Source organism: Clytia hemisphaerica, unplaced genomic scaffold (genome assembly GCF_902728285.1).
Source record: "Clytia hemisphaerica strain Z4C2 unplaced genomic scaffold, Clytia hemisphaerica genome assembly, whole genome shotgun sequence".
Lineage (NCBI taxonomy): Eukaryota > Metazoa > Cnidaria > Hydrozoa > Leptothecata > Clytiidae > Clytia > Clytia hemisphaerica.
Genome location: NW_027103282.1, coordinates 759,840 through 782,827, shown reverse-complemented (window position 1 = coordinate 782,827; position 22,988 = coordinate 759,840). Strand labels below are relative to the sequence as shown.

General features: G+C 35.1%; 2 protein-coding genes and 1 long non-coding RNA gene across 3 annotated transcripts; 1 reads left to right on the top strand and 2 right to left on the bottom strand.

Moving 5' to 3' along the window:
* Positions 1-2,197: 2,197 nt before the first annotated feature.
* Positions 2,198-3,280, bottom strand: LOC136803911 (uncharacterized). Its single transcript, XM_067060637.1, has one exon. It carries the CDS (start codon positions 3,278-3,280, stop codon positions 2,198-2,200), a length of 1,083 nt encoding a protein of 360 aa, XP_066916738.1.
* A 2,049-nt stretch (positions 3,281-5,329) lies between these two features.
* LOC136803901 (seminal vesicle major clotting proteins-like) lies at positions 5,330-7,247 on the top strand. Its single transcript, XM_067060627.1, has 3 exons — positions 5,330-5,348; positions 6,036-6,131; positions 6,802-7,247. The coding sequence occupies exons 1-3, from the start codon at positions 5,330-5,332 to the stop codon at positions 7,245-7,247; spliced, it is 561 nt and encodes a 186-aa protein (XP_066916728.1).
* A 6,781-nt stretch (positions 7,248-14,028) lies between these two features.
* Positions 14,029-17,663, bottom strand: LOC136804576 (uncharacterized). Its single transcript, XR_010846280.1, has 2 exons — positions 17,599-17,663; positions 14,029-14,826 (listed from the first exon to the last, which is right to left on the bottom strand). It is a non-coding gene; the product is annotated as an uncharacterized lncRNA (long non-coding RNA).
* Between the last annotated feature and the right edge of the window lie 5,325 nt (positions 17,664-22,988).

The window sequence follows — 22,988 nt, the reverse complement described above, 5'->3', positions numbered from 1 at the left end:
ATACTCCACCTTTTATTGAGTGATTGATTATGTGTGAGAGTGGTTCAGCAATTAAATCTGCAGTTGCTTTAATAATATCAATTGGAAAATCGTATAAATCTTTGGATTTCTTGTTGTCGAGTTTGTTAAGGAGGGTTAAGATTTCGTATCTTGTTGTTTTTTGAAAAAGGAAACTTGAATTGTTTTCTGGTGTTGATTTCGAAACATTCGAGTCAGAATTTTTCGGTAGTTTTTTAATGAGATTAGGTGCTACTTCAGAATAGTGATTGTTGAAGGCTTGGGCAATGTTGAAATTTCCACTGATGTTTTTGGTTTTATAAGTCATGGTGTTTGGATAGTTAGATGTTTTTTTTCTACCAAAAAAAGCATTGATATTCTCCCAGAATTTCTTGATGTTTTTTCCTGTGCTCAAAAATTTGTTTCTCATGTAAAGGAACTGGCTTTTTCTAGTCTCCTTCTTTATGTCTTGTCTAGCAACTTGATATTCTCTTTCTACCTCTGTGCATTTTGTTTTCATGAATTTGCCATACAGAAAGTCTTTGTATTGGCTTTTCTTTAAAATATTTTCTGTGATCCAAGGTTTTTCTTGCCTTTTCATTTCTGACTTTGTGACGAATTTGTGAGGAACATGCATTTGAAAAAGAAGGATAGACCTTTATGAAAGAAATTGTATTTTTGGTTAGTATCTGAAATGCTTGTAATTTTTTCTAAGAATTTGATGTTAGAGAAATCTTTTCTGAAATCCATGATGTTAAAGGTTGAGAAGTCTCGTTTGAGTTTTTTGGGTTTTAAAGGTTTTGTTCTTTTTGTTGGGATCATTAAGAAGTTGGGCAGGTGATCAGTAATGTGAGGAATGAGATTACCACTAATGCACTCATCTGAAATGTCGTTGTGATAGATATTATCAATGAGGGTGTGTGTTTTTCCTGTGAATCTTGTAGGCTGAGTTATGTATGGAAACATTGAGTTTGTTAGCAAGGTGTCAAAGAAAAGTCCAGTGTTTGGATGAGACTCAGTGTGTAAAAGGTTGATATTAAAATCACCCATGATAAAAATTTTCTTTTTCTCCCTCCTAATTTTTCTGAGGATTCTGTTGTCAAAAATTTCAGTGAATTCTTTGACACAGCCATTTGGATGCCTGTACACTACACCAGCTAGGACGTGTTCAGACTCAAGTTTGATTTCAAGAAATAATGATTCAAAATTGCATTTCTTACCTGTCACAGAAATTGACAAGTCTTCTCTCCTTGTAAAATCAATTGATTTATTGATATAAAATCCAACACCAGAGTTTTGGCTTGTACCTGGTTTGCCTTCGAAAGGATGATAACCATCAATTGTGTATTCGTTCAATTTGTTGAAGGTTGTATTCCAAGTCTCTGAAAGTCCTATGATATCAAACTTGAATTTTAAAATAGAGAGTAGATAACAGATCGTCAAGTGGTTCAACATTTTTGTTGAACGAGCGAATATTTGTGTGGAAAGTAGAAAGAAAGTTAGAGTCAAGACTCTGTTTCATTTTAATGAAGTTATCAACTTGATAGTATTCAAAGTTAAGTAATTCTTCGCTGGTGTCACCACCACAAAAATTTAGATTAACTTTATCAAGATGTTTAAATTGCTCAAAGTTGTCTTCAAAATTTATATTTTTCTTGTTATTTTTAATGAAAAAATGATTATTAGTTAACATGTCATTAAGTAGTATGTCATCTAGGTCTTGAAAAGGGAAATTTAAACATTTAGAACATGACCAAAGTTTATAGTTTAGATCAGTTAGATTAGGAGTGATTACCTAGTTTACAATAGATGAATTTGTTAGATGTTATTTTTTCCTCACATTTAAAACATGACTGGTTGATTGTTTTCTTAGAACATGAGTTAAAGTTTTCTATTTTTAAATTGTTTAAGGTTATGTCCAGAAAAGGAAGTTCATGAGAAAGACATTTATGACAAAAGTATGGATATGGTGAATTGGTTAGGTTTTTGTAGTGTTTTTGATTGATTTTGATGCATTTGATGTGGAGCCAGGTATGACAAAGTTCACAAAAAACACCACTGTTAAAAACAAGCAGGTCACAGACGTGACATACTGCAGATTCTTTTAAGATTGAGTTTTCAGGCAAAGTGTCAAAAGCCATGGTGACCAGAGAGGAAAGTTAAGGATAAATATAATTGTAGCATATTATTGAAAGAAAGTTTAGGTAGTTTTCTTGTTCTTAGGGATGAGATTTGTAATGTCGTATTCATCTCTTAAAATCATTTTCTCACTCTTGTGTTCCTTATTGTGGGTTTGCCATGCATACGTGATTCCATTTTCTGTTGTTACTCTGTCACAATGTCCAGGTATTTTTAGTTTGTCCCAAGCTTGTTTGAATATTTTCCTGTTATAATCTGTCAGACTTTCATTAAAATAAATAGAGTTGTTTTCGTTAAATCCGATTTCAGTTGTTTTCACGTTTTTCAGATTCCACCTTGCTTCCCACATCTGGTTTCTATATCGCCGAGATGTGAACTTGACAATTATGGGTGCGGTGCGTTTGGATGAGGTGCGGTGACTGGCTGCGATGTGTTTAACTTCCAACTCTACGCCAATTTTGTTAGCGATATCCAGAACAATGTTGTCAGTGTTTTCATTATTTTTCCTAGGAACTCCAGAGATATTGATCATTTCCCTTCTGCCGTATTGTTCAAGGTCGTTGACAAGGAAATGAAGGTCAGTGATGGATCTTTCTGTGTTGTTCATTCCGTTTTTAAGTCTGTTTATATTTAACTCATGTTGACTTGAGTCTGTGGATAGAGATTTTATTTTGGTCTCTACCTTTGATAATTCCAGCTTCTGTTTTTCATGTTCCTTGTTGATGAAGTCTTGTGAGTCGATCACTCCCTTTAACTCACCCTTCATGTCTGTAAGAGCATCCACTAGTTCGTTGATGCGTCTGTCTGTACTAAGCTCTAAGTTTGTCATCCGTTGTAAGATATTCTGATTTTGCTGGAAGATTTCCTGATTTTGTCGGATGATCTCTTCGTTTTGCTTGAGTATTTGTTGTGATGGTGAAAGTTGGTCATCGTTGTTGTTTTTAGTTTGGTTTGTTGATATTTCAGTGTCGATATTTTCTTGATTTTTGTTGTGTTTCTTTGGTGTGTTTTGTTTGATTGGTGTAGAAGAAGTTGAATTTCTGTTTATGAGGCTGCTTGAGCTGTTTCTTGTTACTCTTGTATCTTTTGGCGATGGTTTTTTGGCTGTTGCTGCTTTGTCCGCCATTTTGCGTGCGTCCGCCATCTTATTATTATAGTATTAGTCTTATTATAATAGTAATCTGCACGAGTCCGAAGGACGAGTGCAAATTATGGTATTTTCTCCTTTGTTACAAGTGATTAATCGTTAATTGCACGACAAAACATACGATTCCGAGGTAATCGTCAGTAAATAATCATTAGTAACATTAGTAAAAAATAATCTTTTTTCTAACTTTTATATTTTTGTAAACATTCGAAAACCTCCTTTTTTTCTTTTGTTTAAAAAGAAAACATTGCAGTGTAATTTTTCTTTGTTTTCAATTAAAAGAAGCTATTGTACCCTAAAATTTCTTTGCTCTTTTTTATATTGAAGAAAAAAAATGTCTTTGTTTTTTATTATATAGTAAAAAAAGAGAAAAGAATAAGGGGACAAAAGTGTCCCCCCGCCGAAGAGTGCAAAAAGTGGTAATAGTGCAATTAACGATTAATCGCACTCCTCTAAACCAATCAGATTCGAGTAATTTTGCACGGCTGACGATTATATACTGTAACTATGAAACTCTAAATCACAAAATCAAACCACAAAATATTCTTCCTTTAATGGTAGTGTCAAATAATATATATCATATACTAATCGGTTTATATTAACATTTTTACATACCGTACAGTAAAAGATGAAGGTTTTGAATCTAAATTTCTACAATATATTTCTTTCTATCTTTTACCAATTCTTTTTGGGGCTTAACCAGAGGAGAGTTCTAGATTTTCAAAACTTTCATCTTTTTAATTATTTTTTTTACTTTTTCGTTGATTTTTTGTTTTCCGACTGCAATAGGGACAATACCATTTCTTTTTCGTAACTTTTTCAATACTTAAACAAGATAAATGGTACTCTTTCACGACGCAGGATTTGTCAGCGCAAGTAATCAGATCTGAGTCCATATTTGTTTCACACGTACAAATATTTTTGGCACAGTTTTCTTTGTTTTTGATTTCCGGAAGCGGAATATGACGTTTAGAATACCAATGCCCAATGAGTTCTGGTAAAATTGCAAGTACATAAAATTTTTTTGCAATGTCAATCTTTAGAGTTAAAAAACTGTAGTCTATATCAACAACCTCAATCAGACAGTTTTCGTAGCCATGAACCATGAAATAGCATGCCTCGCGTTTGGACAGCAACATTTGCAATTGAATTTGGTAGTAATACGCATGATCTCGTTTTAAGTAGTATTTTGTATCAGAATCATTGTACATCATACAGAAATTTACATCAGATTTTGCTAGGTCAGCCGGAGATTTTTCCTTACATTTGAAAGGACATTTTATTTCAATGACATAATTTTTATCACAACATGAGCAATTCAAAAGGCCATCTGGTGTAGCACCGAGAAATGGGAAATCACAACTTCTGATTAGACCGGACTCTGTTATCTTAACATCTTTATGCTCATGTTTAAGATATACTTCAAGATACGAGGGATTAATTTTTTCATTTTCACATCCGTAGGTTGTTGCATCACTTTTGAATCTGTTTTTCTGTGGATAGCAGATTCCCATAATAAGACTCTTTGATGTGCATGCATCTAGGCCTACACGAGTTCTCTTGTTGTGTTCAGCGGTTAAGTAGAGGTAAAACATTAAGGCTCCAACATGGGAATATGCCTCTCCTAGTCCAGCCATACAAGTACAATGGGCATTTATGATTTCACCTTCTGTCTCTATTTCAACCCAAGCATGGTTTGCAGTTTTAGAAAATTGACTCTGTACATGCCTTATTCGACCAGCCACAAGAAAATTATTGTCAGAAATTGTTTTTACTTTCACATCGTACACTAGACCACTAACAACATACTTATAGGCTTCCAAAGCCTTCAAAGATCCTGAAGAGTATTGACCTGGGTATTGTACGAGGTAGCAGAAAATGTCAGGAAAAGATAAGTCAGGTCAAAGCAGAGTATTACTAGTTCGGTCGAATTCATCGAAATCTGTGCATCTTTTCCCCTTGACTTTCGATTTGTTTACATTTTTTTGCCACCAATAATGGCGGATGTGAAAAGTTATGTAATCACGCGGCGCGAAAGATTACGTCATGGATATCATGAATAAATGTTTGTTGTCAACATTCGAATTTGAAAAAGTTCGAAAGCCCTTCGAAAGTCTTTGCTCGAGTCAATGCAATGACTTCTTGAAAAATGAGCGCCATTTGAACGCTTCTTGAACGCTTCCAGACCGCGCTGATTTTCCGATCTCTTCTTTAGATTTCCTAATTTAAACCTTAAGGAGATAAAAAAAAAGGCTTATCTAGTACCGGTAACCACGTGTATTATCTCCGTAGCTTTTAAGAATTGGTATATCTAAACGCACGAGGCGACACTTTTTGAAAAAAACGAATTTAACCATCCGTAATTCCAGGTTTCTCCGCCGCGATTCTAGGTTTAATCTAAGGAAGGGCGGACGGCTTTCTCAATCATTTCTGCGTTTGAAAGATTGGATATATATAGTAATTTTTCATTTGCGCTCCCCAGCGTAGGTGAGGTTTAAAGGTACATATGCACGATAGCAAAACTGCTTCGCTCGTGTATATTCGCTTCGCAAAAACACACATTTAAAGGGTCAGTTAACACTTTTTAAATATCTTTTGACGGATTGGATCAGGTGCACTCATCGGTACTCGCGGTAGCCTCCTTTACCAGTAAAAAAGCTGGTAAAGAATTTTACGTAAGAGTGGTTTTACTCAAAATACTTAAGCAGCTTGACAGTCACTGGTAAAGAATCTTACCTAGGTTCCTTGACAGTCACTGGTAAAGAATGTTACCTAGGTATCTTAACAGTCACTGGTAAAGAATCGTACCGAAGTATCTTGACGGTTACTGGTAAAGAATGTTACCTAGGTATCTTAACAGTCACTAGTAAAGAATCTTAACTAGGAATCTTGACAGTTACTGGTAAAGAATGTTACCTAACTATCTTGACAGGCACCCGGGGGGGGGGGGTACTTAGGCAAAATGGGTGCCGGGTATGTGCTAGCCATAAGGGTACCTTTTCTCATTCCTCAAAAGTCTCTCAAAGGGGTACAAATTCAAAAGTTAGTCTCTGAAAGGGTCCCAAAATCACGAAAATCAAAAATTTCTCTCTCAAAGGGTCACGATTTCCAGAGATTTTGACCAAAATTTGGTGAAAATCAAACCAAAATTTGGAAAAAATGGACCAAAATTTAGGAAAAAGTCTCTCAAAGGGTACCAAAATCACCAAAATTTTGTCTCTCAAAGGGTCAATTTTCGATTTTCGGCTCGGACATACCCGTCACCCCGCAAACCTGGTACCCCCCCCCCCCGGGACAGGCACTGGTAAAGAATCTTACCTAAGTAGCTTGACAGTTACTGGTAAAGAATCTTACCAAAGTTCCTTGACTGTCACTGGTAAAGAATCTTACCTAGGTATCTTGACAGTCACTGGTAAAAAATCTTACGTAGGTTCCTTGACTGCCACTGGTAAAGAATCTTACCTAAGTATCTTGAAAGTCAGTCACTAGTAAAGAATCTTACCTAGGTATCTTGACAGTCACTGGTAAAGAATGTTACCTAGGTATTTTGATAGTCACTGGTAAAGAATGTTTCCTAAGTAGCTTGACAGTCACTGGTAAAGAATCTTACCTAGGTATCTTTACAGTCACTGGTAAAGAATCTTACCTAGGTATCTTGATTGTCACTGGTAAAGAATGTTACCTAAGTATCTTGACGATCACTGGTAAAGAATCTTACCTACGTATCTTGACTGTCACTGGTAAAGAATCTTACCTAGGTTTCTTGACTGTCACTGGTAAAGAATCTTACCTAAGTAGCTTGACAGTCACTGGTAAAGAATCTTACCTACACATCTTGACAGTCACTGGTAAAGAATCTTACCTAGGTATCTTGATTGTTACTGGTAAAGAATGTTACCTAGGTATTTTGACTGTCACTGGTAAAGAATATTACCTACGTACTACGTATATCTCCTTTCACTAGTAAAGAATCTTACCTAGGTATCTTTACAGTCACTGGTAAAGAATGTTACCTAAGTATCTTGACAGTCACTGGTAAAGAATCTTACCTACGTATCTTAATAGTAACGTGCGCAACGCACTGGGCTCAACTTCAGTATTTCCCCAACTAATTCGAAGGCCCGATTGTAGATGCTCAAATAATAGGGTGCAAGAACTCGCAAGACCTTTAAAAATAACAGCCTAAACGGACTTTCAGCTCCAAAAATTTTCTCTAATTCAAATTTGTATCTACAAACGCGGATTTCTTTTCGAATTAAACAAAAAATCTCCACCATAAATTCGAATCGAGAATAAAAACAATGATCCCATTTAGCGTGAAAATTCTCTAAATATTTCATACAGAAATAAATAAGATATCAGTCAAATTGACTAGAGGTGGAAATATTTAGGTATCACTGAAGCTTCTACACATGTCCCTTTCTCTAAAATCATTCATCATGTCATGACAATCTGGACTAAGTCGTTTTAGCATAACTGACATATCAAATGGTCTCAATATTGTGAGATCGTTCAATGTCCGAACTCTGCTCAAGGGAACGTATGAAAAACTGATGTCAACATTTTTCATCCCTTTTGAAGGAACAAGGTCGACCACAACTTTTGAAAGTGTTTGCCCTTGACTCTTATGCGCTGTACAGGCAAACGCAGGAACAAGAGGAATATGAACCCGCTTCATCACTTTGACTTTTTTTTCCAGAATTGGACTGTAAAAGATATTTTCAAAAAAGGAAAAAAACTCCCCCAGATATTCACCCAAGGAACAAGTGTGCAAAATTTCAGCCAAATCCAAGCATTTTTGAAGTCTACAGGCTGCCCTAAAGTTTTTGTGACAGACAGACACACACACACACACACACAGACAGACATTGTCAGATTGTAGCTGAACTGAAGTTGAGAATAGTCACTGGTAAAGGATCTTACCTAAGTAGCTTGACAGTCACTAGTAAATAATGTTATCTAAGTAGCTTGACAGTCACTGGTAAACGATCTCACCGAAGTATTTTTAGGATCACTGGTAAAGAATCTTACCTAGGTATCTTTACAGTCACTGGTAAAGAATATTACCTAGGTATCTTGACAGTCACTGGTAAAGAATCTTACCTGAATAGCTTGACAGTCACTATAAAGAATGCTACTTTGGGTACCGATAAGGGCACCTGATCCAACGGATTTAGTATTTAAAAAAAACAAATTTCACAGTGTTGCTCATCTAAGATTGAAATTTTGTGAAAATGGTAATTATATTCTACAAGAAGTTCCGGAAGCAGCCGGCAAGGCGTTTTTTTTTTCCGATGTGGTCTGAGAGCATATTTCAGCTCGAAATTTTGATCTGTTCTGATCAGGTCTTCGAAAATTAATCAGCTAGAAATGTCTAGAAATTATGATGTGTTCTGACGAGACAGGGATATAACCAAAGTCATCTAACGTGTTGTTGTTGTCTAGGTAACACTAGAAAGCTTCATAACACATCTTTTATGGAGACAGGGGTATAATCAAGAAAAAATTGATGTAATCTTGTTGCCTAATAACCCTAGAAATTTTCAAAACACATCTTTCGTGGAGAAAAACAAATATCTTACAAGTTAACTTGGTGAACTGTTTTTCTTAGATTTGAGAACACATCAAACCATAAATTAGTGATAAGTTTAGGGAGACAAATAGTGTGATAAAGGTTTCCTAGAAATCAGAACACATCATTTGTATAAAAAATTGAAAAGTCATAAAATTTGGTCTCCTAGAAGGTAAGAACACATATTTCTAAAAAATCTCTTCGCCGGCTGCTTCTGAAGTTTCTTAAACGAATTTTGAAAAACAAAAAAGTGGAAAAGAATATCTGTATGCTGTATCAAATATCTTTCCAACTACAGCAAAACTTTATACGACAAATGATTGGAAGGTTATGGTAAAAAATAACAAGTGATACTTTTAAGGACCTACCTGGTTATGCATTTAACACATATATAATTGATATCTACGTGAGCGTGACCATTAAACAATCATTCAGAACACAAATAGTGATTATCTATTAAAATTAGTCGTTTGTTTCTTATAAAAAAACGTTTAGAAACCAAAATTTCATGCTCTTGAAATATTCTTTCATATTCAAGACTTCGTGAGCAAAAAAACCATCTATCTCATAAAATAATTGAGTAATTTGGCTAAGAACATTGATGAATGCTTATTAATAGTGATTCTTATAGATAAACATGCGTTTTTTGAGCCAACAAAATTTTTTTGCAAAAATCTGCTTGAGCCATCTTTTACCTATGATGGTACCCTACTTTCATGCAAAAATTCAGAAAAAGTTAATGATCCAATTTTTCACAAAGTCCAAAAAACCCGTTTATTAGCCGTCTTTTAGCCGTTTTTTGGCCCAAATTTGCCCAAAAAATTTTTTTTTCGAAAATCGGGCTCCGTCACATTCGAGGGTTTATAGTTACACATCTTTGTGCAAAAAATCAGAAAAAACTAATGAGCCAATCTCGAGGAAAGCTAATAACGAACGAACGAACGAACGGACGAACGGACGAACGAACGGACAAAGGATAATTTATAGGACCTCCACCCCACCGGGGTAGGTCCAAAAACACTGGACACCTTTTTACACAGACTTTAGGAAGGGGACATATTATAATTTGGGATAATTTACAATCCACTCACCTGGTATGGAGGATTCTTCGGCAAAATTCTTTTCAAATAATAATTGTTTCGATTTGTCAAATGCAATGTCAGATTCTTTACAATCGATATCGCGATTGGCTTAAAAAGAAAGGAGATTCAAAATTTCAAAATTTGGGAAAGTGCATCAGGGCATTCTTACTTGAATGTTATTTGACGAGTTTTGGCCCTAGGATCAGCCTTTGAAAAGGGTTCGTAATCTCGAAAGGTTTATGTAATGTTTCTTATCATCACATACTCCCGGGTACCAACTCTAAGGTTCCGAATAAATGGGGGGAGGGGTCCAAAGTTTTTTCGAAATATAAATTTGTACGTTCTCAAATCCCCTCTGAATATTCAACTGCACCCTGATCCTTACAACAGTCGCAAATACATAAAAATTTCATACTTTTATAATATGTTTTTATGTGACATTCTTTTGAATATGTTTGGCCGTCTGAAGACATCGTTACAGAGTGAATAACGAACGTGCTTTTTGAATGCCCCCTGTTATATGTACGTAGCGTACTCTTTTGTTTAATTATAACGAGGAACTTTTATTTTGTACATTATTTCCAAGTTCCAAGAAAGAAGTAAATGAAAATAATAATTGCCACCGCAGCGAGCACAGCAAGCGTAGGTGGCTTCCATAGCTACACGAGGTTGTGCCGATGGTAAAAATCTTCCCCGTCCTTTTTTTTGTCGTATACGACTATCCCGTATTTATAGTTTTCTGTATAAAGGGAGATTGTCGGCTCTTTCTTTTGATTGCGTGTGCAGTCCTGTTTATACTACGGTGTTTGCAAATCGTATTATATACTGCATTATACGTTATTCTGTTGTTCTATTATATTATCAAGTATATCAGAAAAATTTGTGCTAACTTAAAAGACCTCTATTGTGGTTTTGTCTGTCAATTTTGCTTTAGATAATCGTTTGGGATTTTTATCAAATTCTACTCTAACTAATACAAAAGACTGGATAGACTATAATCAAAGGTGGCTTCAGCGCCCATGCCTTTTATCTCTTTAGAGCTCCACAAAGACGTCGCCACTGGCGTAGCCTATTGGCCCTCTGAACCTCTGCCTCCACGCTACTTTTGGGGGTTAAGGTGATAAACTATGGCAAAACTGATAATGTTACAAAACAGGGGTGTAGTTTTAAGGAAGTTCAGCGCCGCAGACGATTTTTGGAAGTTTCTCTATGAAGAAGGACAGTTTCAGAAGGATTTTAAACTTACCGAAATATCGAAGTTTTATGGGTAAATACCGAAATACCGAAGCATTTTTAGGCAATTTACCGTCAAAATCCCTCTTTCATACTCGAATCAATCCCCTGGCAAAATATGAGAATAACAGTTCAGCTACCATCTTGCGTTACACATTTTTCATAAACTCATTTAGTATAGTGAGATTCGCAAGATGACAGAGTATTGCTTTTTAAATTCAAATTGTTTGACAAAAATATTTCACTCATTAATCTTTATCTTTTAACGAGCCCAAAACCACTGTTCTATTTGAATTATATCGAATTTTACAGCCTTTCTTTGTCTACACTACAAATGTTGAAATTGAGACAGACTTTATAAGAGAATAGAGGAGTACCTTCTTGGTTTGCTTTTGTTTCAAAAAGCTTCTGATCTTGGTAAAGTTTCGCGTTTTCTTCTTTACTGACGGAGGTAGGTTCCACGACGCACGGTTCTTTCTTTTCATCCGTACATAAAACATCTGCTTTTACTGTTTCGCCAAAGTCTTCCACCACTCCTCTCAAGGAAGTTACTTCTTAAAAATGTAGAATAAAAGCTGATTTGGAGGAAGTTGTGCGGTATTAATCAATGTATAATGTATAAGATGTTTTAGGATGACGTATTACTTCGAATAAACGCCCCCTTCTTTTAAACGCTTCTCCCTGATGGAAAACTTTTCATTAAGCACCCCCTAAAATAAACGACCTCGACTCAACATTTATTGCTCTGACAGGTAAAGATAACAAAAACGAAGAAAAAAGGAAGAGAAAACAACAAAGGAAAGATCCATTACGTTTATTAAAGAATTCGTATAAGTGATTTTGAGTTTTTGTTTCGTTTATGTTCTGAATTATTATCGACAAAAATATTGTTAATCGATTCCCTCTAACAGAAGGTTGGGTTTACATCTGTAGGGGAGAATCGATTAAGACTACCTTTGCTGCGATAACAATTCAAAAAAACCTTAACTACAGGGGATGGGTAGCGCAGTGTAATCGGTATGAATTGCAGAACCTGACGACATACAGTGTGTCTAATAAAAAAAGTGGAGAAGTTTTTATATACCCTCATTATCTCGGCGAAATTTTTGGATTTCAATCTCCAAAAACTAATCAATTATCTCGGGCACTGAAAATCTATTGATTGAACAGAGAATTGTAATCCTAATTCAATTCAAGCCCAGTTTAGATAATAAGTTTTGAGGATTTTACTTAAATATAAAGATTTGTCTGCTTTTTATGGTACACACTGTATTGGAACGGTATTGTAATTTTTAAGTCGTTTTGTGATAAGCTCACCTGGTATGCTGAAATCTTCCCCTAAACTCTTTTCAGCGTCAATTAACAAACATTCCGACTTGACATAATCGATCTTAGATTCCTTAGGTGTATTAAAACAAATACCTAAAAAAAGGATAAAAAATAAATGCTAAATTATTAAAGCCAGAAGACTCAGAGAATTCAAATATGATAAAATGTCTGTCTTTACTTTTCAGCCCCGGACTTCTTCTGAAAATAATAATACAAGGGTGAATCGTGTAACATTCCGGGCAAACATTTCAACAAATTCCTAAAAAAGAAATTAAAAACGAAAGATAAATCACGATGATTTAACTTTAATTAAAAAACTCACGTTTGATACTGAGATGTGTATTATCCTTAACGTCTTTAATTACTTCACCAATATCATATTGTTTTTCAAATTTTCCTTCGACAAGGAAACCAACCTTGACTTCAGTACATCCTTGTAATTCATCAATTTCTTCATTAAGTGTTCTTAGTGATTTATCTTCTCTCGAACAAGTACAACTGCATTGGAAAGGAAATAAACTTTCGACAGTCTTTCCCATTTGAGACAATAAAGAATCGATTTGTGATAATTCGGAGGGTAACCAGTCACTCCCATCCATCTTTGACAACGAGACTTGAATGATGAGCGATCCTAGTTGCCATTTATCTGGTCCCTCAACTTCGATGTCTAACTTGAGATATTCTTTACAAAGTTCGATTAGAGATTTAGTTAATTGTTCCCAAAGCAATATAGCAGGTGATTTTTTTATATGATAGTCTGATTTTGATAAATCAAGTAGGTCGATGCTTGAGTTGGGTTGATTCCCATACTTTTCAAGAATTTTTTCACTTGATTTTATTGTAAAACCAACTCTCACCCTTGTCTTATCTGTGGCTGATGGTAAAATTACACGTTTATATTTATATATGGAAGTTTGTATTTGGCCATCGAGTCTTTTTTTTGCAGAACTTAAAAAAACAGTGTTTAACTTTTGAGCCGTTTCGCAGAACAATTTAACCTCTCCGTCATGCTTTTCAAAGGCGATGTTTGCTTCAAACTTTAAGCTTTTCTGCTCAGATCTTTGACATAATGTATCAATTTTCTTATCTGTTTTTTCCAAAGTTTGGATGACTGTACGAATTCCTTCTAGCTCTTTAATGTCTTCGATATAAGACGAATATCTACAGTTAAGCATAGTTGTATCTGTTGTATCTTCGCAGGCGAATTTCATCATGGCAACTTTTTCTTCCTTCGTATTTGATGAGATATGTTCTTGGATGTCGTTCAGAACAAACTCCACTGCATGTATAAAGGCTCGCGTGATATCTTCCCATGATTTATAACAGTCAGATATACCAAAATCTTTCCCGTTGAATACTCCTTCTTTAATATCTTCAAGATGCTCTGGAGTAGGATGGGATGTTAAATTTCGAAAGCGTAGGATCATACGAAAAGCCATCTTTTTCATTGTTTTTGAACAGATATTATTAACGTTCCCATCTACCTTGGCCTTAAATAGAGATGCCAAATCATTTGTGTACTTCTTGCCTTTGCTACGTAGTTTATGTTTTTTAATGGTGCAATTAAGACACATTTTACATTTCTGACAACAAACATTAGTATAATTATATGCATACTCAATGTCGGTTTGATCTTGGTTTTGATGGCTACTTCCAATGCAATCTTCACTGGTAGAAGATGACTCTTCGGAGGAAAGTAAATGATTCGCCAAGTTAGTAATATCCCATGATCTTGATGTTTTTTCATTCTTGTCCATTTTGGCCAGCTGAAAAAGTGAAAATCGAGCAACCCAACACACAAGAGTAAGCTTTTGTTGTTTCAGAAACGACTCTCCTTCCCAGGCCTCGCTGTTTCTTACATTTTCATGGTTTTGTTTTTGGATGTATCTTTTTTGGTCATTTTTCAATGGTCTACTCCCTTCATCATTTTGGAATGGTGTTGAAATTGAGAGTGTTTGCATAGCTTTCTGTAGATCTACTTGGATTTCGGCGGGCATTTTTGTATCATCATTCGCTTGTTCATTTATGAATGCTGTTCTCGGAGTTAGAACTTGGGCTGTGTCAACGCCGTTTTGCGATCTATTTTGTAGCTTTTTTTGATTTTGGACAAAAACTTTTGTGTCGCTCGTCGCTTCGTCACTTTCGGTTAGTGATTTTGTATGTTTTGATTCAGATTCAGCTGTCGCACCAGCGTCTGTGTTTTTCTGAGATGAATAATTAACTGTATCATTTCCATTTCTTGTTCTTTTTCCCTTCACATGATCGTCAAAAGGTACAAACTTGTAATTCTTCTTTTTTTTTGGCATGTTGCTTTCTTGTCCACGAATCTGATGTAAAAGAAGTTTTAAAAAGTTGCGAAACAATGAAATGAAATCCGTGGTAGTTTGGGTAATAAAAAATCCAGGAGGTCTGGTTTTTCGAGTGTAAAAATCTGGTCAGTAAAATGAGGTCAAGAATCCAGGGTGGTCAAAGTAAAACTAGGTCGAAAATTGAAACAAAAATCCAAGGTGTCACCTTTCCCGAAAGGATCTGCTCGATGTAGGAGCATGGATTTGTTGGCATCGGAGCAACGATGTAAAAATAATAGATAACCAACTTGCCTTGATTCTCAAAAAACATCCGTGTTACGGTTGTAAAAATATTAATGACATTTTGCATCGTAAAAAGTGCAGTTGAATAAAAACTTGCTTCATTTGCAATCTTCTATTGGACAGAATCGATCACGTGATGTATATTTTTCCAAAATTTGGGTTAGAAAAAGTGTATTTTCCTATAGGCAGCCTCACAGAAGGAATTTTTTAATTAGATATTATTGTTCTATAAACATTTATCTGTTTATTTTGTATCATGCAACCTTCATGCACTTTTCATACGTGAGATATCGCATTTTAAATCACACATATATTTTCAGATAACAGCATTTTATGAGCGTTTATTTATCCAGGTGAAGATTAAGTGGTATCAGGCCGATCCGTAGTCAATTTGTCTAAAGATTGGTACCTTTATCTTTTGAAAAAAATTCCAAAATTTGCAGTAATTAACAATTCAAATTTCTATCAATTCAGTGGATGTCAAAAAGTGTGTCATAATCTAGGTAAAAGCATAACACGCACTGCACACAGAGCTTTTTAATAGAGTGCTCATTTCAATAGGAAAACAATGGTTGTTCTCTTGGGAGAAGTGCCTTCTAGAGATAGTTGGTTATCTATTATTTTTACATCGTTGATCGGAGGAAGCCTAAAGCTTCTGAGAATGGCATTCGTAGCTTCACGCATAAGGAAGTTGGGCAAACATCTCATAATTTTGCGCGCGTTTTTCAGTATTTTAGTTCTGCTTAACGGTAGCATTCTTATCTTACGGTCTCTCTATTGTTTTATCATCATCAAAAAGACTTTTCCGGAGTTATTTTGATCTGATTACTCATTTTGAAATGTCAGTTTGTCTTTTTCTTATCCCTGGAGAGTTAAATGAATCTAAAGAAATACCCTTTTCTGGGAAATTCCCTTTTTATACCACAAGTAGTTATTAAGCGCTCTTCATAGGTTAAAAATATTACTCTACTCAAAGTATTCGAACAGTCATGTTGCTAAACGTGTACATTAGTAAAATAACATACGAAGAACTGTATCTTCAGATATATACGCATTTTATAGGAAAAACCAGTAAGTCATATGATTCTGGCTGGGCTGCTCTTAAATTTATATGAGTCTTTCAGCCTTAAATGTCAATATTAATTAAAATGGAAACATGTACTCCTCAGTAACTTCTGAAATCTGAGGTTCAGATTCTTCTTAATTTGTTCTTAGGTTTTGGCCAAATTTCAGCCTCGTATTCTTATGAAATTGTTCTTATAAAAAACGTGTAAGACAAGGCACGGATGTCACTTTAAGTAGACTGTAAATCACTCACTCCCTTGACACATTTGTTAGCAAGCATTTGAAAGGATTTTGTCTCAGATGAGAGGTCACTCTTAACAAAAATTACTGTAGGGCTAAGATCATTCCTTTTGAACGCAAATTCAACTCTACGTGTTCGTTTTGCTGCGTCGGCACCTTAATGAAAGTTATGGCTAGTTATATTATAGAGACTGGATAAACATCAAATGAAACGGTGGAGAGCGAAGTATTGTCTTTCTATTGTTTCAGAAAACAATCGATGTACAGGCTTTGTCCGCAAAGGACAACTGTCATGGCGGCTCAAAGGACTCTGATTTTGAAAAAACGTTCTCTAACTTTTTCTATTCGTACTTATGCTGGCCGAAAGTTTGAACGAAATAAATGCTATAATACCAAACGGATACATTTATGAAATCTGGTGTGAGAAAAACATCATCAGACGAGTAAAATCAAACAAAATGCTTATAATGACACGAAATTTTAAATTGAGAATATTTTTCCAATATTTCTCCGAGAAGAACTGAGATTGACATATATTAGATGCGAGTCTCGTAGCTCTACTGTGGTATTAAAATCTTTTGGTGGCACGTGGTGGCACGGTGGATTTTTTGAGGTTGAAGTTTAGATATTTCTGTGTCGATATTCAAAATCTTATACACAGCATGTTTTTGCATTTTTCTCACATTTTAAAACGTCATAACGACATATAATTAGTAATTAACTAGATGAGTTTGACTCTCAGAGGAGAACTTAAAGTGTCATTTGGGAATTGGATGAATGGTCCCTGAGACCCGCAGAGCGTGTCCCTCCGGAACCAAAATTAACCGGGCTATATCTCCGGAATTAAGATGTTTCCGGGACTCTCGTAGCTCGTACCATTAGAAAGAGCATAAAATAGGCTGACACAAGACGCCTGTGCAAAACTTTTGAATTTCTTTTTGGGAGTGAAAGGGTTAAGAATAGGCGAGATTATATAACATATTAAATATATAATATATAATCTGCAGCGGAGACAAAAGAGGCTGTAACTTTTGAGAGAACCGAATTGAATAGTCGTTTAACGCTTGTTGAAAAGATAAACATGAGTGGAATATTATCAAAAAGAAAACATTCAAACAAGTTCTGAAAATGAAGAAAATAAAAATCAATTTCTTCAATAACTGATGATTCCTTTTCTTTGATCAATAATCTGAATTGCCGTACCGTAAATTCGGCAGCCATGAGAAAAAATAAACACCCGTGACTTCCAAATATAACGTCTTGGTCTGTGCTATTCAAGAATAACTCTTTTTCACTTGATTTTCACCCTTTTTTGAGATCTACATCAAATTTCCGATCCAACAATGTATAACATGACCTATGGTTTATATTATGTGATTTTGTAAGCAAAAATTGACTATGACGTAATATTGCTCACTTTCTGCATTAATAATTCTTTTTCACTTGATTTTTACCCTATGAGAAAAACCTCTTTTGAAATCTTTATCAAATTACCGACCCAACGATGTATAATATGACCATATTTGTGGAGGTTAAAATTTCACTTTAGGTTGACCACCCTGATGACGTCACAAAATCTTAAAAAGGCCTGAAAACGAGTACGAGTAAAGGAGGGGGGTATAAAATGGCCAGTAAAAATTTTCTGAACCCTTTGATGTTATATAACAAGTTCCAAAAGATTTTAGATTCTTTGCACTAAGATATCTAAAAAAATTGTCCAGCAACCTGACTATGTATGGTTGGTTTTTGGTGCCAATATTCATCAAACAAATTTAATTCATCAAATCTTAAACTTTATTCATCAAACGAAAAACTTTATTCATCAAATGAAAAACTTTATTCATCAAATGTAATTATTCATTCATCGAATGTAATTTTATATTCATCAGAAATTTTTTCATTCATCAGACAACTTTCGTTCGTATTCATTATCCGAGCTAACCTAATAGACGCGCGGTGATTTAGAAAGACCGTGCTGCGATTTATAATTCTGGTCTGTAAAATTACGTAGTTACAAAAACTGTCCTGCGCTCCACCACTGGGTGCGTCTTCAATGACACCAGGGTTGTCAATGTAAATTTATAATATTAAGTAATCGGATTCAATGCTGTGATATGATTGGACTAAAGCAATCAAGTACATAATGATAGACCCAGTAACGTTGACAATCGTGACTCGCTTTCTAGCTGGCTTATAGCTGGTCTGCTGGGTGGTTGGTCAGGGTGGTTGTTACTTGTTTTGGATAGCCAGTGCAGGGATCCTACACTTTGCTCTTCTTCTGCTTCCTCTAGCTTAAAATAGCAGACTAAGTTTGGTATGTAACGATGTAAGCTTACTTTTTAATTATCCTGATCTCATATATACTCCACGAAGGAGTAGAAATATTATGATAGAAAGCCAGACCAGACAGACCCGACGCGCGAGATGTTTCTGGAGAGAAGTGAGTTGGCCACAGAGCTAGTTCACATTTTGACTTTATTTTTTGATGAACAATAATTAGTTGTTTTGATGAATGAAAAAGTTCCTTAATGAATGAGATTACTTTTGATGAATGAAAAATTACATTGCCTGGATCATGAATTAAATTGCATTTGATGAATGAAAAATTACATTTGATGAATGGAAAATCCCATTTGATGAATATTGACACCAAAAACCAACCATAACTATGAGCTATGATTATCATATTCACAGTTAAGTGGATTAACTTAAAAATAGTTTGAAACAATAAAATGATTTCCCCAAGGAGATTAGGCTATTTTTGTGAAAAGTATATGAATAGCGTCTTTATGACGTTTTATTAAGGTCCATGTCACACTTATTCCTTAATTACCTTATCGGGGAAAACTTCGTCGGGGAAAAGTGACGAAATTTTGGACAAGTGACGAATATTTTCCCCGACGAAAATTTTCCCCGGCTTTAATGTGTCTACCAACTACCAGCAAGTGACGAATTTTTCCCCGACGAAAATTTTAACCGACGAAAATTTTCCCCGACAAAGTTTTCCCCGATAAGGTACTCATCATAATGTAATTACTTAAATTCATTTTTTCAAAAGCAGTTTGTTCTTAAATATGTCAAAGAAGCAAAAACATAAGGTTTATCTTCAAATTCTGAAATTGATTTTTCACTATGACCAGAGCCCTTAAGCTAGTTAATCACAACGGGTGTTTCACTTTGGACCCTTACCGGGACTAAAAAGGAGAAAACAAAGGAAAATTTTGGGAATTTTACGACCCTTAGTGGGACAATTTTGACCAATCTTGACCAAATTTCGATCTTTCAGGGGGTAAAAAGTTTAATTTTTTTCTATTTTTCCAACCCTTTATAGTGGGACTGAAATTTGATTTTCTGATTTCTCTGACCCTTAGCGGGACTTTGGAAGTCCAAATAAGGTACCCTTAAGGGCGGCACATACCGTACCCTCCATTTGCCTAAGTACCCCCGGGGTTTTTCCACTGACGGCTTAAGCTAACCTAACTGGATTAATGTAACTTTTTCATAAAAGGATGAATAGCCCAAACTATTCATATAATTTTTGGATGAAAAGAGATGGTTACACGTTAATTTTTTCTTTTCAGAAAAATATTGTATTTCTCAAAGCAACACAGGAGAAAAATCGTTGAATCTTTTGTATTTTTCACGCATTTTCTAATCCACTAATACATGGTCGAGGGCATGTATGAGAGAACAAAAGAGCGAGGATAGGCGGATCAGGAAATACAAAAGATTTGCTGTGGGAGATGAAATTATTTTTTACAAAAGAAAACATAAACATGTAACCATATCTTTTCATACACAACTTATATGAGTAGTTTTGGACTATTCAGCGTTTCGCTACACGTTCTTTTAATCATGTTAGCTTAAGCCACATGATTAAGTGGGAAAATACCCAACTTAACCATCAGATTTATCCTAGTGACTGAATCAAACTAGCTTAAACTTCTAGGCTAGTTTTCGGGCTCCAAACGATCGAATTTTGGATGTCACTTTAAACTTTCGAATTTCTAGCAGTAGCGAAAAATAGACTTTGGGGTCAAAACATTTGAAAAGTTTCTTTTTTTCAAAAATGTAAAGGTAACTCCCCAAATACCGGCCATTCTGTAGCAATATTCAATCTTTTGAATAGTTAGTTCAATCCAATCCTTGATGCGGATATTTAGTTCAATCCAATCCCCATATTTCATTCAATCCTCATATTTCATTCAATCCTCATATTTCATTCAATCCTCATATTTCATTCAATCTTCATATTTTATTCAATCTTTCCGGGAAATTTTTTCAATCTTCCTAGACGGGTAATTATTATCTCCCTAGTATAAACTTCCTCGTTGTGAAAGTCAAAAGAAACAAGGTGAAGTGAAAGACAGGAAAGAGAAAATACTTCTATCTTTCTATCCTTCACTTCACTCACCTTGTATCTTTTGACTTTCTTTCTATAGTCACTGGGTAAATGTGCGCCGAAGAGGGTCTTCGGCCCTATACTCTGACCCTGACTTTAACTGGTAATGACCCAATACCCTCTGAATCATGGGATTTGACTATGTATGTATGTATGTAATAGTTTATTTCAAGTTGACGAACAGGTAGCAACAAAGGCTAATAAAAGTCAACGCTACTTTACAATTTGTAAGGTGATTACAAAAAGCCGACACCGTCAATATAGGTCCGGCAGTTTCTACACTGGCATGATGTAGGCCTCCACTGCTTAATCTTTTCCTTAAAAATACTAAGATCAGCTATATCTCTATACTCATCCGGAATTAATTCCCAAACTTTTGGCCCTAAAAATGAAAGTGACTCTGAACCGTGAAAAACAGAGTTTATTTCTCTTGATCTGAAGTAAGGTGTTTTGCGATTTACTTTGATATTTTCATCATGTTTGAAAATTTCTTTAGTTAGATCTGATATGTTATTTTTGCATTTGAAAAGTTCTATTGCTAACAACTGAAGATTTTTATGGTGGAATTTGATGGCACCGTCTTTCTCTAAAAGCTGCTCAAAAGTAGATGTATGATCAGAATACACTATCCTCAAACATCTTTCGTGGAGGTGATTTATTTTTTGATCTAGCCTGCGAACATGAAACATCCAGACAAGCGAACAGTAATTGAATTGAAGGCATTCATGAGCCTTTGCTTTTTCTTTTGATTCATGTACGGTGCTACCCTCGCAAGTGCACTGATTTTCTGGCTAGCTTTCTTATAAATCGTGTTAATATGTGGCTCAAAAGTCAGACAGTTGTCAAAAGTTAAAATTAAATTTGCTGTTAAAGATGCGTTCATTCTGTATAGTAATGAAGATTTCTTTGCTGGTATTGTTAGCTATCAACTCAGACTTGTCTGCATTTCCTTTCATTTGATTTTGGATTATCCACTCAAAGATGATAGCAGCTCCATTCGAGAGCTCCTCGCCAACCTGTTCCCAAGAATCAGCTATCACAAAAGGTGTTGTATCGTCTGCATAATTCAGTACATTTCTATTTTCAAGAAAGTAGAACAAATCTCTCATGTAGATGTTAAATAGTAGTGGCCCTAGAATGGATCCTTGGGGAACACATACTTTAACATTATGCCAGGTACTGTAATGGTCGCCAATTTTCGTTCTTTGCTTTCTATCTGATAGATAGGCTGCTATGAGACCTAAGGCACTCCTTGAAAATCCGTATGCTTCAAGTTTAGCAATCAATAGTTCGTGTGAGATGCAGTCGAAAGCTTTTGATAAGTCAATGAGTAGCGCTGCAAACTTTTTCTTTTCATCTGTAGCTTTCTTCCAAATTTCAGTCATGACTAAAAGTGGAGTTTGTGTACTCATCCCTTTTCTATATCCAAACTTTTTCATAAATTTTTGACAGAACTGGGAGAATACTCACCGGTCTGAAGTTGCTCTTGTCATTCTTTGAACCTTTTCTCTTAAACACAGGTGTTATATCAGCAAGTTTCAATTCTTTTGGAAAAGAGTTTGACTCGAATGACGCATTTATTTCTGAGCACAAAAACTCGGAAAACATATCACAATTATCCTTTATGATTTTCACTGGAATATCTGAGCTTGGCTGTGATTTTCCTTGAACTAATTAATGAATTTCCCTACTTCCTCTTTCGTTGTTGGTATAAAAGAAAATTTATTTAGATACTCAGTTTTCTTGATTTCAGTGACACTTGGGTGTTGTCTATTTTTCTGAATACAAACTTCAGTATGATTATTTGTTTCGTCAAATGCAACATAGGGAGGCTCAGGCAAGTCTAGTTTTGATATTATTTGGCCATAATAGTCATTGAATATTTGAGCTATCTGTTTCTCGTCATTTATGATATTTTCTTTATCCACTAAGGTATAACTCTTATTGTTTGAACCTTTATTTGAAAACAATGGTTGTACAGTTTTCCAAAACTTTTTGTTATCAGTTATGTTGGAATCTTTAAGGTTGGCAAAGTAGTCTTTCTTCTTAGTCCTCCTCAATAGCGATAAGCAAAAATTTTTTTGTCTGTTGTATTTTGTTTTGTTTTTTTGTGTTTTATTTCTATAGTACAGATTCTTGAGTTTGGATCTTATCATGATGGCTTTTCTCATATCTCTATTTATAAAAGGCA

Bases quoted from the DNA above. Each gene is read 5' to 3' on its own strand.
- LOC136803901 (XM_067060627.1), top strand. The intron at 6,132-6,801 runs GTATCTTAACAG...GTATCTTGACAG, and splicing joins TGGTAAAGAATGTTACCTAG to TCACTGGTAAAGAATGTTAC.
- LOC136803911 (XM_067060637.1), bottom strand. From the start codon at position 3,280: ATGGCGGACGCACGCAAAATGGCGGACAAAGCAGCAACAGCCAAAAAA.